Source organism: Gambusia affinis, linkage group LG15 (assembly GCF_019740435.1).
Source record: "Gambusia affinis linkage group LG15, SWU_Gaff_1.0, whole genome shotgun sequence".
NCBI classification, from domain to species: domain Eukaryota; kingdom Metazoa; phylum Chordata; class Actinopteri; order Cyprinodontiformes; family Poeciliidae; genus Gambusia; species Gambusia affinis.
The window spans coordinates 21,107,084-21,125,257 of NC_057882.1; the positions used below are offsets into that span (position 1 = coordinate 21,107,084).

General features: G+C 38.3%; 1 protein-coding gene across 21 annotated transcripts in view; it reads right to left on the bottom strand.

Annotated features, from left to right (window-relative positions):
- The window catches only part of nbeaa (neurobeachin a), a 102,227-nt gene extending 93,133 nt beyond the window's left edge, over positions 1 to 9,094 (bottom strand). For 18 of the 21 annotated variants that reach the window (XM_044140065.1, XM_044140067.1, XM_044140066.1 and 15 more), the window contains exon 1: positions 8,469 to 9,093. In XM_044140065.1, the coding sequence (XP_043996000.1) occupies positions 8,469 to 8,801 (333 nt within the window). In that variant the 5' untranslated portion in view covers positions 8,802 to 9,093. Of the gene's footprint in view, positions 1 to 8,468 lie in introns of all 21 variants that reach the window. The other 3 variants (XM_044140048.1, XM_044140047.1, XM_044140050.1) reach the window with 1 other exon arrangement.
- Between the last annotated feature and the right edge of the window lie 9,080 nt (positions 9,095 to 18,174).

Genomic DNA, 18,174 nt, shown 5'->3' on the forward strand with positions numbered 1-18,174 from the left:
ATATATAAATATATGTAAATATATCAGAACAACTAATTTCAACTCTTCTGGGCTGTTAGCATGACAGCTAACCAGAAACAAGAAAACACACTGGTTATTGTTTAGAACCATTAAACAATAACTTTAACTAAACTATTGATGCAAACAACTGCTAAATTTCAAGAGATTAATACAGAATTTCTACATAAATATGAGTAATGGTTTATTTTTCATTTTTAATTCAATAAAAATATGTTGGATCATGTTATTCCATTTTTATTTTACACATTTTTGTTAATATGGTGAACCACAAAGTTATACCCTGATTTTAATGAGATTAACTTATGGTTGTGTTTAAGTCTTTAGCTTCATGCAAATTATACAACAGTACAAAAAGCAATCCTACTTTCGTTCAAATGGAAAAACTAATAACTTCCTGTTCATTACACAACCAAATCATGGTATGCATTTCTGTATCTTTTACATTAATACCATGGTATCATATGTTTGTTTTACTGAAGATAATGAAGGAATTTCATATTAGTCTCTGCTGGCTTTCAAATAAATTAATAACCAGAATTATTTGGAATGAATAATAAATGTTTCAAAAATTTATTTTTTTAAACATTGTAGCATATAAACATTAGCTACACTAGTTGTTCTGCTGATTTACCAGAATTAAGTCAAAATATAGTTCAAAAATTAACTCCTAAAATATAGCATCTGCAAAAGGCAACTTTTGGCATGGTCTGCTCTGCATCCCCAGAACCAGAACCAAACGAGGAGAAGCGGCATTTAGCATCTATGCACCAAAAATCTGGAACAAACTTCCAGAAAACTGTAAAACAGCTGAAACACTGACTTCCTTTAAATCTCAACTAAAAACCCACTTGTTTAGAGTTGTATTCGAAACGTAATCAATTGCAAATTTATTGACGGAATCTGACTATGTTGTGTTTTTATTGTTGATTCTATGTTGTATTGTATTTTTGTGTTTGATTTGATGTAAAGCACTTTGAAATGCCTTGCTGCTGAAATGTGCTATACAAATAAAGTTTGATTGATTGACTGATTGATTTAAGCAAATGGATTACGAGTTTTTTGTGTAGTTTAATATAAGACCTAAGAAAAAGACATTTTAGCTGTTGCACAATTCTGGGCCTCTTAGCCTTGTGTCAGCTTCCCCTGTCCCTCTCTTCAATTCTCCACCCCCGCGCACAGAAGGCTCAACAGACAGAGGTGATGGCAGCCATATGGTTCCATCACCAAGCTTTCTGTAAATGTGGGAAAGGAGAAAGTGCGTAGAGAGGAGAAACCAGAGAGTGATGACACTGCAGAGACCTCCATTACCTCAACATAATAGGGATCATTCACCAGCGGCTTCACCCAGCTCAAGAGTCAGGGAGCGAGGGACCAGATTACGCTCAGGGGTGAGGAGGACGTATATGTGCTTTGAGAGGATAAAGAAATGGAGAGAGGTAGCTAGAGGTGTCGTCACACAAGGATGGGGCACTTTACTTTGCGTTCTTTTCCCACTTCCAGACGGGAAACCTCACTTAAAATCTCACTCGGCTTATCCTCGGAAACAAATCCGACCATCTGGAAATGGAAGCTAACAAGAGGATAAGGAGGAATTTAGAGGAGCGGAGCAGAATTTAGGCGCTTTAGAACATAAAGAAGTAGGGCTCCTCACATGCACCAAAAATTGGAGAGTTTAGCAGAAAAAAATAATAATTTGAGTCAAAAAGAACAGGAGAGATCAGCATTCCTTCTCAAAAGCAATCATTTTGGTCCAAAAGCAGATAAAAAAAAAAGCTGCTATTAAGAGGATTTGGGAGTGACAGAGTGTGCAACTTAAGGGGCAAGTTGAGATTTTAGTTTTTAATTGGGTGCTTTAAGGTATTAGTCAAGGAAAATATGTTTCTTGATTTGTTCAACCAGCCTGTGTTGTTGAGCTGCAACTGCAAACCTTGATTTCACAGATGCTATGCTAACCAGCTTGAAGCTCATCCTCCAGCATGACAGGTAACCGATGATGAGGAGGAAAGGTCCAATTAAAAGTCAGCATGTCAAGGTTTCATTAAAGTGCTTTGTGATATGTTTAGAAACTGTGCACGCCGTTTCCATGAGACTCCTGCTGTATTTCACTCCCCTGTCACCAAGAGCAGAGGAAGGGAAAGCAGCGATACCCATGGTGTGATGAGGCTCCGCAGGGGGGCTCCGAGCTCATCAGACCCCCATAGAACATCATACAGCTGGACCTGTGCCACACTTTAGATGAAAATAACACCCGAGGGAAATATTGAGGACTTTTCAATATTCCCTCTGAATCGTCCACATCATTTCCCTTCCTGAGATTCACAGTCTTCCTCCCAGTATTGCTTTCGACAGTTAAGAGTCCCTCACCCTTCGGCTGTTTTTCTTCCATCTATCACGCTGTTTGCGTCCCTCACTCTGAACGGCACACACAGGGGTCAGGACAACCTAGCTGTGTGATAGATAGCGGAGTCATTCATGACCTTGCAGCAGAAACACACCCTCTGTCCTCCATTTCTATAGATACATGTGTATATGAAACTGAAAGGGAGAAAATAAAATAGTGTGTTTATATGGCAGGTCAGTCTGCGTTAAAATGTTTCCTGTCTTGCCCCTTGGGTCAAGAGTAGCTCTGCTCTCACTGTTTTCTAATGTGACACTGACCATAGGCTCCATGGGTAAATCACAGAAAATTTCTGTTTTATTTTAATGGAAACTTGTAGTGAATTGTAGTGATTAACTTTTCGATTTTCTGTTTGCACTGAAATTACCCTGACATTCAGGTTTGCGCCTTCATTAGCTACACTAGTTGTTCTGCTGATTTACCAGAATTAAGTCAAAATATGTAGACAAAGCACTTCATATTTTCCTTCTCCATTTCAAAGATTTGTGAGAGTATATAATTACCTACCAATTTTTATGGTCGGTAATTACATGAAAAATTGCTTTTCTAGCCAAAACATTAAATTTAAAAGCTTAACTGAAGATATTCATTTCTATTTTTATACTATGAAACTACTTCTAAAATGTAATATGCAAAATAAAAAAGGAAATGTAAATCACATGTGACAATTATACTCACTGAGAAATCAAAATGTTAATTTAAACTTAAGCAAAAACAAATTGGATCTTCTAGAATCAACCAGCCCTAAACTAACCAGTATAGCTTCTACATGAAATCTTGACTTCTTTAACTTGAAAGCTAGAAGTACTTTATATGACATAAAAAAAAAAACCTTAGTGGTTTAAATAACTCAATTTCAGCCATATAACTTAAAAAAAAAAAAAAAAAACGTAACTAAAAAGAATTGGCTAATTACAAAAACTTACATTGGCATAAAATATGCTCTTATTGTACACAATAGCAAGACATAATTTAATAAAACATTTAATTGCATTAGTGGAACGCTCATCTGCTCAGCTAACTGGGCACACAATGACGCACTGTTTCCCCCTGCATGGTCATTCAAAGAGATTACAAGCGCTACAGTTCATAGGTGTCTCATGCTTTAAGTCTGCAGCCACAGGGCAAGCCTGAAAAACACTTTGATTGCACTTGGTTTTGTGGAGTTGTTCAGACCACCCTGGGGTGCCTGCCATAGAAAAGATTTTGAAAATGGCTGACAGGTTTCTTTGAAATCTTGCGAGTTATACCCCAGCACAGCAAACTGTCATGCATTGCTGAGCACATGACAAAACGCAGTAACATATCTCCGTTTTATCACCCTGCCGTCTTCTAATTTTCATTTCGCCTCTATTTATTGAGCTAATTTGGTGACTCTGGGTGTCTCAGACTCTGATTTATTAGTGGAGTCTGACTAGTGGCCGTGGACTCAGGACCTTTGTGATATTACAGCGAGAGGACAAGGATAATGAAATGCTTGCTGCCAGAGTTTCACTGGGACCTCTAAATGGGCTTAGGTGGGGACAGAGAGTGCGAGAACACATTCACCTTTCCAAGGAGGATTTGAAATTAAAAAGCAAAAAAAGAAAAACAAAGAGCTGTTACGAGATCTCAGTCAATTTCTATTCAACACAAACCTTCGCTTTTGATCCTAAAAAAGCATCACAGCTAGATAAAGCCACCTATAAATAAGTACACCTGGTGCTGTTTGAAGGCTCTCAATGTGACAGGGCTGACTGTAGACGAATCTGAAATATGTTGCAAGTCTTCACGTAAAGAAAATATGTGACAGCATGCTTCAGATAAAGAAGTCACACATGCCAACCCTTTTGTCAACAAACACTGCTGCTCAGCTGGCTTCCTCCTGTAACAATAGGAAGCATCACAACATGTCAAGTAACGAAAGGCTGTGAGCTGAAGCGACTGACCATTATCTAGTCAGTGAGCAGGAAAAAAGGGAATATCTTCCATAGGGACGGCACAAACAGTAAATTGGTCCATCACTACACCATGAAGTAGTCTATACTCCAAGATGCCTTCTCAATTGAAGCTTTTTCCCTTAAACAGAACTACCTAGTCACCAATTTATGTCTCTATGTCAACAGACGAAGAGGTCTGAAACCTGAAAGTAAAGAAGTGCTAAGTGTTTCTCTGACTCAAGGAATCTAAAGATCTCTTACCATTCATCTCATCACTCCTCTACTTTTTTTATTGCTAAACATTAAAAGTGAGAGGGAAAAAAACCATAGATTCCTCAAAATGCACTCATACTAACTTTGGATTTTTGCATGAAACGAACAAGACAAATGAAGGATATTGTTGAAAACAAGAGTGTAATAAATCTTTTACTCTTAAAATAGTGTTAGGTTTTAATATTAAGTCAGCCTGAGAAATGGCCACCCTCCATCTCTATTTGTGACTTTTACTTTAAAGTAAGAAAAGCAGTATTTTAGTTGTCGTCTTGTGCTGGAAATGCCAACTAATAAAGACTGGACAACAACACCTGGTTGAAAAAGGATTAGAAAGGTTGCTAATGACTCTAAAGTTAGCATTAGCTTCCGGCATGGGTGTACAAGAGTCTCGTGATATGATGAACTTGGGTAAAATTACCATGGTTCCTCATTTAAGTAAAAATTGCAAACAAGAATATATAAGATGATCTAATAATTTAGTTAATAATTATTTCAATTTCTGCACAAAATAAAAAGGTTATGCTGAATTATCCAACTAAACAAAAGTATTTTAAGAAAACATTCTTACTAAACTGGATACTAGATCTTCCTGTAATCTGGGATTTTATAGGGTAACACGAATAGTGTCATTGTGTGTCCATCTACCTGGGTGGTATTATGTAAAATCGACTTTTTTGAGCTTTACATCATATAATAATGTTATTCCCTCATCAAAAAACATACCTTGAGATTTTTTAGATTTTTTAGCTCCTTCACACAAGCCAACAGTAATTAGAAAATACTTGGTGGTGATGCTAGTCTGCTGAGCTCATCATACAAAGTACTTTTCAGTGCAATGTTCCTAACAATGATGTTAAAGGCTTAATAAAGGAGCAATGTCTTGATGACTTTCTGATGTCTTGTTTGTTTCTGAAGACAGTGTTTTAAAGAGCAAGACTTTCTTAAAGAGACACAGGCCTAATTTCAAGGAGCTAAATAACAAAGTCAATTTTCTTTTATGAAATATTTGATACATACAGCATTTTTATAACAAGTGAAGGTAACTTAGTTATTTGACTATGCTATTAAAAATAAAATTATGTGGCTGGAAAACACAGAATACTGCTTTTTTAAAACACTCTGGGGCATCAAGTGGTGCTGCCAGAACGTCACTGGAATCTTAAAATCAGCTTTGATGGGGACCAAATATCATGAATCATCTCACGTTGGGAGGTACATGTATCGCTACAGGTCTAGTAGAGAAACATAGGTACCTTATGTTGCGCTAGCAAGAACAAAACTGATTACATGTAATGGCCTTTAAAAAACCACAAGATATCAGCTTAAAACACATTTGGGACATTTGATAATAAACCACATGAATTTTTCACCCATCTGTTCATAAACCAAGCTTAATCACTTATTTCAAAACAATGGAGCTTCACTGGTGCACATGTTTTTCAATCATTCTAGCTGCTTATCACCCAGTCTTTTAGGCTTTTGCTGATACTAATAATATAGATACCAGTAGACAGATTTATCAAAAAAAAAAAAAAACAACACACAAAAAAACAAAGACTAGGAGCTTTAGAAAGAGAAGAGCTGTGGCGGAGCAGTCCGGAAGTAGAAAACACCAGGAGGTCCAGCGTCTGGATGCAGGCAGCCAAAGAGTAGCGTTGCCGTGACAACAGTGATGCCGTGTTGATGATTATAGCCGAGCAGCTTGCAGCCAGAACTCGACAAACATTGTCTGTATATGTAATATATTTATTCAGCTGCACTGCATATCAAATGCAAAATTATTTTTCTATTACATCATTCCTCTCCGTCATTTGTTCCAAATGATGGAGAGTGTCCACCTTCTTCTGAAGTATTGCTAAAACTGATAGACCAGCTGCTCACCTAAAACACAGTGGGATTTGATCAATACAGCAACGGTGAGTAGAGAATGTGGCTGCCGTGGTCCCCCACATTGATGAAATAATGGATCAGCTTTTGGGTCACAGTGGACTCATTGTACCAGCAGCATGACCACTGAGGTTTCCTGCCTCTGCACCTCTTTGTTTCAAGTCTTTTAATTAAAGAGCTGGGCAAGAGAATTCCCTAACAGGCTTAGCTATTGGCAGCCCTGCAACCAGGACTGATTGTTCAATTCAGGATTTAGTCAGTAAAGCTTTGTGTGACCAACACATAATGCTTTAATTCGTAAGGGTGTCAGGCCTTTGTGTGTTACCGCATCAGAGCAGGATTCGCAATTAAAGGCATCGGCCTAGAACTGGGGGAAAAAGGCAGGTGTTTGCCTAAAATACTTGAGTGTGTTTCAGCTGAATGCTCTGATGAGCTTTCACTGATCTGATGTGGACCAATCCAGAGCCCCTTCCTCTTTCGCTGCATCAGCTGGTGATTTCTGAGCACATAGCCACTGCAGCATCCTACCTCCTCCTCCTCCTACTCGATCTCTCCTCTCCTCCCCCACTCTCCTTCAACCCCTCTCCACCTGCTTTTAAATGCATGGTCCTGCCCTGCCAAGCCAGTCTGTGCATACAGCATCACTCCTCTCCATCCCCTCCAGAAGGAGACAAGATTGGAGTGAGCAAGCAAAGCCCCTCTGCTGCACACAGCATCACCAATAGCTGATCGGGAGATAAGAGGCAACCTGAATCAGGATGGCTCAAGGTACCCAGTGGGAGAGAGAGAGAAATAAACACAGGCCTCTGCAAGCACAAACCCCACAAAATAGGAACTGGCCAGAATCCTAAAATCTAAAAACAGATGCTTGGATCATTCAACTTGTTCTTTTACAAGAGAATCAATAAGGATCAGAGGCTGTTTCTTGTAGCAAACATATGCAGCGCCACTGCATGATGCATGGAGGAGGTGGACACAACCTACACAGACATCCTGTCCTCATAAAGCTCCACATGACCCATGTCTACTGTACATTTTGGTTGTTTCGTAACACTCCACACTAGTCATCTCAGTAGCCTCAGCTGGATTAAATCCTCTCTGATGTGCTGTGCTGAACAGGCCCAGCATTACCGACACAACCTCTGATGGAAGAGTAAAGACGGGATGGTGGGGGGCCGGGAGAGGGGATGCAACCTATATCAGCTCCATAAATAACAGCAATGTGAAGCACAGTAATATAAACCACTAAAAGCTTCAAAGCTACCAATACATCACTCCCTTTGCGCACAGGATGCAGCGCCCTGCCTGCCTGCTTGCAACAATAGGCCTGTGCATATTTTTCCCCTTCATAAACGCATACGGATGTCGGTGGATAGCATAAAGCTAAGATGGGCCTTTGTCCGATGATGCTGGATGAGTGCGTCTCAGAGGTGACACATCAGGCATACATGCATGCGTGATTCCGCGCGAATTAAAGCCGTTTGGGTCATGGTGTTGTGCGCAAAATCGTCCGTTCGTCCCCCGCATCACTTCGGGTTAGAGATCGGGGTCAGGAGAATAACCACAATGCATTGTGTCCGGCGTCCACCACAGCTTCTCTGGATATATCTGTTTATGTGTTTCCACCCAACAACAATCTGGTCATTTAGTCAACAATGGCTGGTGATTAGACAAACCTCAAAGCCCCTGGTGGAGTCACATGCCTCTGTCTGCCTCTACAATAATACAGCCTCATTTATTCCGCTACCTAAAGCATTTTTATCTGCAGAATTTTTTAAAAAGGTGACCGTTTACGTCCCCTGAACAAATAAATGACATCATCGCCTGAAAGCCACAAACCAGAGGGGGGAACGAAGGAAGCTTCGTAAATAAAACATAGCGAGTTGGGGCGCAGTGATTCTACTGTTTTCTATGGCTTCCTCTCTCCCTCTCTCTGTCTGTTTTCCCCAGCATTACTCGCATCCACTCACCAGGTTCAGCACCGTCTCCACGATGTCCCGGTTGCTAACCTCTCCAACCTGGATCAGGCCCACCAGCACGGCGAATTTCATCTGGATATTCCTAATCGGAACCGCGGGGTTGATCACCCCGGCCGGGAGAACCATGGAGCCGGCCGCAGACACCATCTTTTCCCCGGTGGAGCCGGAGCCAGCGCCCGGGGCGACCTGCTGCTGCTGTTGCGGCGGCGGCTGAGCGGAGGACCCCGCCGGCGGAGGAGGAAGAGGGGGATGCGAGTCTTGGTCTGTGTCCGTGAGCGAGGAAGCAGAGCCCGGTGGTGCTGAAACCGGCGTCTCGCTCGACATTTCCCCTTGGAAAACAGGGAGGAGAGGAGCGGTCGCCGCTGTCTCTCACACCTGCTTTACAAGCTCGGGCGTCTGCTGTTGTTCAAAAACCATCCACTGAGGAGTAAAAATAAAAAATAAAGAAAAAAGAAAAAAAGAAAAAAAACAAGAAGCCCGGTGTTTTAAAAATCCTCTGAATTCACCTTATCCACCTGAAAACATGCAGGGATGCATAAGGCTAGAGAGAAAAAACTACATCGCCTTGACAGAAGCCTATGTTCCTATCTCTCTTTCTCTCTTCTGTCTCCCCCTCTCATTGGCAGGTTGCAGTCAGTGCGGTGATTATGGCAAGGCGACATATCATATAATTTAAATTCTCCAAACATTTCAGCCATATCTAAGGCAGGTCACACCACTAAACAATCCAAATAAGTTTCAGATGTCTCGAAACCCATGTCTGAAAATACAGAACCAATAATTAACAGAACCTGTTGCAAGTTGAATTTATAAAGAATAAAACGAAGCAAATTTCTGTTCAGCAACAGTTTAAAATGGATTACATGGCTTAGTTCTCAGATTCTGGGGTTAACAATTTGTCAACTGCACCCTAAATGAATATTCCAGTTAAATAGATGGCGTCTGTCTTGAGTACACGAACTGTATTTACATGTTGTTTTACAATATGACTAAATATAATGTGTCAGATTAGAAGTTTCCTAATATTTTCTAAAAAGAGTTCTTTTTTATTGTCAAGGAATATTGACTGCAATCATGCATCTTCAAATATAAAATACTTAGACTAAAACATAATCTGAATGATCCTAACATAACAGATGTAATATAAAACTGAATGTAAAACTTGTGGGAGCTTTGATTTCAGTTCATCTACCTCTGTTATTGCTTTTATAGATTGGTTGTTTGGTTACATCTGGGGGACAGAAGGAGAGGCAGGACTGAACCAAGAACTGCCACAATTGTTCATATTTACAGTCTGGCTTTGTCAATAAATCCAAACTACTTATGTGAAGTTCATAATTTCTATTTATCAATATTAATTAAGGTGAAGTAAGTCAAACTAGGTTGTTAAATATTGGCACTCAGATACACTGCACATCACTATATATATGAATAAATCTTGGTTTTGTTAATGTGCAATGTGACATGGTAAACTTTCAAATTGCTTTTGTCTCGTCAGCAATAACTACATTTACAATGATAGGAAAGTCAGATATTGCACCATTTTTTACTTTTATATTTTGCTGTCTGCTAAGAGTCAGAACCTTTTCTGCATCTACCAAACAGCCACAGTTTTAACTTTAATGCTAAGAAATAACATTTCAGTTTGCATAGTTTACGAAGAATGGGAAAATTGAGTAAATCAGGAATGTACTAAACTGATGCGTATAACAGCTCAACCACATTGTGCATACACATTAATTAACTACTTGCAGCTTTTATAAATTATGCCACCTGTTTCTACATGAAAATGTTACACCTAAAACTCACCCACCTATAACCACTCAGTGTGAAGAGAAAAAAGGTTTGAAAGTCCATCAAGTTAAAAAAAAATGTATTATCTAAGTGCACAGCACTGACACCTTAACTTTGTGTTAAAATTATTTCTTTTGAAAAATAAATGATCTTTTCCCATTATATCCTACCTAAGTAATGGTAGCTTTTTGGTTTTATGTAAATCTTAATAGGAAAGCACATATTTCTCCTCTTCATATTCTCACTCACAGGTCATAAAGAACTGATGTGGAAGCATCTGTGAAACGTATCCAATGTTGCCTATAAATCTTAAAACTAGGGAGCATTTTGGTTTTTCAGTAGGGTTATATGATTTGTTTATTGTATTATTTTTATTTTGTAAACATCTTCAACCAAGTTATTTATGAACAAATTTTCACTTGAGATTTTTTTTGCTTGTTTGTTTCATTTGAATGATTGTGACGTTAATTTCAAATCAAACAAAAAAAAACCCACAATACCCATGAGGTGATTAGCACTATCTCTAAAATAATACGGAGACGGGAGTTTGAATATATGTTACAATTACCTTCCATAAATGGGTCCATGTTGACGCCCCCTGTGTGCGGCATGCGCACTTCAAGGCTCCCTGGGAGGGTATTGAAGCAGAATAACAGGGAGCCATCCATGCATGGGTTCATGTAGAGCATAAACCTACATGGAAAGGCTTGGTTTTTGTTATGACTTTTAAAATATATTTTTCTAATAAATAGTTATTGATTGTTCAGGCAATAAACTGTAACACAGAATGGGGAAATAACCAAACAATTACTCAGTTGGGGTGAGTACAGGGGCAATTCAGGTGGAGTTCAGTTTAGGGCGTGTGATTTCCAGGCAGAAACTATTTATATATTTAATGACAGAATTTAATTTGACTACTCTGAAGCCCAGTTATTTTGCACACAGATCCAGTCAACAAAGTTTATCACATAAAAATATATTTTGATCTTCACTTTGGATTACAATTTTGTAATACAATTTAAAGGAAAAAACAATTAAAACATCTTTTTCGTAATTTTGTCAAAACTTGCATTTATCAAAATAGTAGTTTATTGTTGGCCAGTTTAAACTATCTCTTTAAAACAATACAGGCATGCCTAGGAATTTTACATGTTTTACATTTGTATTCTTTGAATCCATTTTCTTTCACCTTTGTCCCTATAGTGGGGCTGGTAGGGGTGCCCATCTCCAGCGAGACATTTTGGGCGAGAGGCGGGGTCACCCTGGACAGGTTGCCAGTCCATCACAGGGCAACTCAAAGACAGACATGACAAACAACTAAGTACTCACACACTCACACCTGAGGAGAATTCAGAGACCAATTAACTTAACAGTCATGTTCTTGGACTGTGGGAGGAAGCCGGAGAACCCGGAGAGAACCCAGGCATGCACAGGGAGAACATGCAAACTCCATGCAGAAAGACCGGGGGCTGGGAATATTGCAAGGCAACAGCCCCTTTTTGCATTCTTTTTTACTTAAATTTTTTAACAATTCTTTTTTAGTCCTTTTTGATTAAAATCCATATGGGCTATGTTGGCCTTGTGAAATATAAAAATTTTTTTCAAAAACTTTTGCGTTATTTATTTCTTCCACAAAAATATGCAGAATTTAAAGATAAACAAATTTAGCTAAACTGAGCTTTCTGTGTTTTTGTTTTCTTTTCCATTTGTTTCACCACACAGTTACAGGCAATTCTACCAAATGCAAAGGAAATGTAAATTTCTGATTTCCAAGCAATTAATTACAGAAAATGAAAATTGAACATTAACTAACAGGTAAAGCCAAAACCCACACATTCAAATAATATCCCACTAACACTCCATGTTGGCTACACAGGCCATATAGTCGACAACCTGTGTGTGCGTGTGTGTGTGTGTGTGTGTGGGTGTGCGTGTGTGTGTGTGTGTGTGGGCGTGTACATATGGGTGTTTTGTGCACCGTGTGCTCTTCAACAGGGCACATCTGCTGGGTAGGATTTGCTTTAACAAGGAGGTTATGAGGGCTGATTTGTTTTTCCCTCTGTGCCTTTCTGTGTTTGTTGGAGAGTATTTTCATACAGGCAGATATGTCTCTTGCATGCATCCCTCATCTTTTTGAATTACTGACCGCTGACAAGGGCATCAAGCTGTGGCTTATAGCTTTTGCATTTTATATATATATATATGTGTGTGTGTGCGTGTGTGTGGGGGTGTGTGTCTCATGTGTGTGACCAAGTTACATCATTAGTGAACTTCACAGATGAGCAGAGATCGTCTCATTTTCTCCTCAGCCCCAATCTTCAACGTAGAAGAAACTGAAGGAGACAATCACACACTCTGCTCAGCACACATCTGCTACACATTTCCCCTCACACCTCCAAGAAGCTATTTCTCAAACTAACACATGGCATGTAGCTCTCATTCACGCTCTCACTTGGATTCACACACATGTGCACAAGCACAATGGCAGGTTCCCTCACACACAAACACATTCCTCTTTGTTTCCAGACAAAGGCTCTCCTCTGCAGCTCTGTCATGACTCTACAAAGGACTCCATCATGAGAGAAAGTGGGTTCCAACTAGTGATTGGATGAAAAGCATCAGCGTTGTTCCACCTTCTTGCTTTTCTTAATCTCAGTCTTCTGCATCATGTCTTTCCTTTATAGATGTGCTGCCCTTGCAGCACATCTAGAAGATGTTTGCAGTCAGGAAGATATTTGTCTTCCAGTTCCATTTTATCTTGCAGCATCTTTCAGTATAATGCTGGAGTTTCTGAGAAGAGGAGGACTTGGCGAGCATCATGCAGATCAGAGGTGACACATGTCAGAGAAGATTTGATGAGTGGAAGAGATGCATTAGATGCATTTGACGGGTCATTATTTCATTAACATGAAATATCCAACTAGATTTCCAGAGCTGAAATGTAAAATTGTAACTTCCAGGTTGGCTGTTAGGATACAGAGATAAACAAAGATTACCTAAGACAGTGATGGAAACGCAGGTAATAACTTCCTGTTTTCACAGACAAATGTGAGTCATCAGCAAGATGGCTGTGAGTTAGTGCGTCCATTTGCACTCTAGTGTGTAATTTGTGTCGATACATTTCTGTGTGTGAGAGGGTGTGATAAAGACGAGAAATGTTCTGATTACAGAAGTGACAAAACATCAATTTTCTGGGACTTCCTGCAATTTGTCAGCAAAGTAATTACATATAATTTTTAAGAATTTGTTTCCTGATAATTACATATCCACTATAACACATTAGCTGACGTATGGTAAAAACATATATTGAGTTTTAATTCTTCATGCATATTTTATTTGGTTAACACAGTTTTCCATTTCTTTAGCACTGCAGCTAATGGGTTGCTATCCTAAATTGAGATGGATTTATTCCTACATGCTTAGACATTTCAGATAATGAGAGAAGATAAAAACAACTTGAGTAAATATAAAATGTAGCTTTAAAATGTGAATTTATGAAGAGAAAAAAATGCAAACCAATCTTGTTCCACTTCAAAAAGTCATTACCCCCAAATCTAACTTCAGCTTGTATCATCAGCTACCATGAAGATGTGTGCAACCTATAGAGAAAGAACGTCATCCCAGTTTTCTTTGCAAAATTATATTATTACATTCATATTAGAAGAGTTAGAGCATCATTATTCTGTTTTAGGTTTAATGACAGCATCTCAGTCCAATCAGACCTTCATCTTGATTTTCTCAAGCCATTCAGATGTGGATTTGCTACCGAACGTTGTCTTGCTGCATAACCAAAGTACTCTTATGGTCAAGATTATTAGCCGATAGACATTCTCATTGAAAGTTTTTGTGCAGAGAATTGATGGTTCTATCAATTATGAATAATCCCTTACACCCTTCAGTTACTCTTCCACCTCAGTGTTTAACTACAGTGTTTTCTGAATGACTTTTTGTTTTACAGACATAATGGGACACATACCTTTCAGCTATTTCAACTTTTATTTTGTCAGTTCAAAACGTTTTTCCCAAAAGTCTTGGGCATCATCAAGATGTTTTTTGGTTGTTGTTTGGTGAAAATGTTTTTTTACCTTTGGGTTCTTGCTTCAAGGCAATGAGTGTCATATTTGGATTGTATTTTTCTTATTGTTGAATCATGAACTCTGACCTTCACAGATACAAGTGAGGCCTTGAGCTTAAGATGTTCTGGGTGTTTTGCAATGTTGTGGGTGAGTCATTGAAATAGTAATTTGGCTCTGATCTGTATTTTCATCATTTATGGAGAATGACTCTGCGGTTTAAGGACAATTACTTTTTCGCTTACGGCTAGGTTTCTATGGAAACTGTTTCACCTTGATAGAAGATATAATCATAAGAGATCTACTTTTTGTATATATTGACGGTTATGTGATTATCTGAAACAATTGAATGTAACATATACGGGGATCAAAAAAATTTTTCACAACCGCTTAACATCTGATCCTCACCTATGGTCAAGAGTTGTAGACAATGGCTGATCCAAGTAACTGAAATGTCCGACTTAGCTCAGCCTCAAAGATAAGGACGTCTGTCATCACTACGTGACTGAACTGAACGGATAAATGTAACTGTAGAATAATCAAGCTTCTTCTACTATTTCCAAATAATAAAACTAAAACAAAGTTAGTTTGTCTGTGGTTCGTTTATCACCACTTGTATTACATCAATATGGGGCGTTTCCTGTGATTGAAGGGTCCTGGAACTAGCTCAGCATGTATGACTAGCATTTCCGATATCTGTTAAGTTGAAGCTTTTTTCCTGTAAACAAAACAAGCAAAGGGCACATTCTGACATTATTAGAAAAGATTGGAAAAGATTTTCTAGTTGGCCTAATTTTTTTCAGATCCTCTAATCCTGGTGACTAAATACTTGCTCTGATTTGGTTACATTGTGTGAAGTACTCAGTTTGTTTGGTGCAGGTAGTCTTATTAAGAGGTCACAAAGGACTTTAAAAAGCAGCTTAGTTGAATTCACATAGCAGTGAAAAAAAAAAGAAAAACATTGCACAGTTGCATTGTTTCCAAGTAGCCTGTTTGAAATCTTACACCTTATGCAAATTCAAAAATTTAAGGATAATGTTCTCCACTTTAGTTTATACAGATCACTTCCTTTTAAAACCCAGTGAACAAATTCAGAAAGGGCCATTTTCAAAGCTGTACATTGTGTACATAGCTGTACACAGAATATCCTAACAACAAATTTTATTGGAAATATTTGTTTCTTAAGAAGTACACAATTCCTTATTTTAATAATTTAAATGCTGAGTTTGTTCTTATACAATCCTGATATGTGAAATTATCAAGTAAGAGACTCCCTGGGCTTTGATTAAGGTCTGGGTTATCTCACTGTTTAACATTGACCATGTTTCTATAAATTAGGCGACTGGGATTACATATGCTTTGAGATTTGACAGAAAAGCTTATGAATTATATTCTTCCCACTACTGAGAGAGCAAGGCCAGTTCTCACCAGAGAGCAGTGGACGTTAGACAAATTAATCTGCTTTTCTCCGCTTGTGAGCATTCTTCATAAGTATTTCTGACAGCATTCAAGCACGGCTCAGTGTCTTTAGCCCCACGGAGCCTCGGCTCCCTGATGAGTCAGATATTAATGTTGCCAAACTCCCAGAAGTTTATTAAAAATCTCCCTCAATATTTAAAGATTCCCAAAGATATTACATCTGTCATGCTGAATCCCTGGTGATCCTCCTTATAGCTGAAAGCACAGCACAACCGTAAATTATAGGATGTTGGAGGCTTTTGAATAGAGAAATACTGAATATGGATGTATTGCTAAATTAGAGAGTGAGCGTCAGAAGCAGTGGGATAAAAAGATACTCAGCAAATGACATGCCTAAAAACTGAGAACAACTGTTGTGTTGTGTTCACAGATTTTATTAGAGAATATCACTGCAAAAACACAAAATCAGACAAATTCTTTCTGGAGCAAATGTCTTGGTACACTTGAGATGAGAAAAACTAACATGGAAGTAACTTTTCAGCAAAACACAAGAGCTTAAGAACAATTCCTTAATATTGTGAAAAAGAATTTGTTCCATTGGCAGATGATTTCACTTATAACATGAACATTTTATTGCACAAATATGCAATATTAATAACCTTTTATGTCCAGCCACAAATTCCTTATGGAATTGCATTCAGCGATAAAAGGCTCGGTTATTTCGTTGTCTTTCAGTTGACTTCTCATGCTGAACCCAATGAAAATCTTGCAGTGAATGCATTACTTGGACACAGTTTTCTGATATTGTTGTACAAACACGTTAACGTTTCTGTAAGCAAATTTACAGATACATTTTTACCCTGAAAAATATAAATAGAGTATAAAAATTAAACATAAACTCTAAAGCAGTGACAAACAAAGACAGATGACTCTAGCAAACATTTTATTTGGGGTTCTGCTATTCACTAGTTGAGCAATGATATCAAGTATTCCTGTCTGATTTTGAAATCTGAAGAATTTGAAGAATGTTTATTCATCTACCACTGAGCCCCTGATGGGCCATTTAGTCTCTTACAACTCCCATAGCTGAAGCAGAAAGCTGTTATTCTTAAAGAACCTCTAAAACACCAACCTACACAAACTGCTCAGAGTAGACCGACACCTCTGGATTCGAGTTGGTAAACATAATTAAGAATTTAGAGACTGAGGAGCCAGATTTTATTACTGGTAGATAGAAACTAGTTTTCAGGTGCCTGGAGATGCCATTTCAAGTTATGCTGCTGCTTTTTATGAGCTAGATGTGTACAAAACAGTTGTTGAGTAGTTTGCTATGTTATTGTAAAGCAAGGAAAATATTTTCCTATTGCATAAAACTGCATGGCAATAGAAGATGCAATCAAATGCATATTCATGCAAATTCGTGCATGTGTTTCTCATAGTGTTTGGAGAACCTTCACAATACCAGCTGGCATTAATAATTCAATTGAGACATCACGTAGCAATGCACATGAGAGAAACAAGGAAGCCAAATCTATTGTTCTTGGTTTCAACTTCTGTAAGACCTGCAGACACTTTTAGGTGTCTCTCACTTGTCACAAACAGAAGTTCAAATTAGGACAATGACCTGAAGGCTAAAAGTACTCTTGTCTTTTATGCCAGGATGAGTCAATTTGTCACCATGCCTGCCCTGAATGTATCTGTGTCAGGTACCAGTTAACTTACCCTGAAAAATTATAGCCTGGTTGTAAGCTAGACAGCTAAAATGTAGAATGAAAATAGGTATTTTTTTACAACAGAAATAAAATGCATAGAAGGGGCAAATCTAGAATTAATATGATTTAAAAAAATATGGACATTATGTGGTTTAAACCTAAAAAACATATAAGGCTCAAATTCACAACTATGAACAAACATATTGATTCATGTCTAAATAGGTTCTTCATAGAGCTTCCCTGTTTAAATTATGTGTATTATTTATTAAGTGTGTATGTGGAAGGTCAGTTTTCTGACTACTTATACCCACTTTTGAAGAATTTCCCAGAATTGCATCATTCTTCATGTTATTCCTGTGTTTTGAGTTTCTCTACTTACACTCAAGGACACCTGTACTGCTGACATGCTGCCATTAATTATTCATTCATTGGTTAATTTATTCATTGATGACCTTATCTGGTTGTTTGGAAGAAGATGGTGGATTAGCCAGTCTCAGGGGACACATCTGTCCCACCAGTGTTTTCCCTCCCTGATCAGATTTTAAGTCATGTAAATAAGACAGATAAAGAGAACAAAGTGAAAGAAATAATACTGGATTGTCTTGCTGATATAACAAATTGATTTAAATTGTGTTTAAATCAAATTAACCAGAAACACTAGACTGTTGCTGGCTTCTACAATTTGTTCACAGATGTACA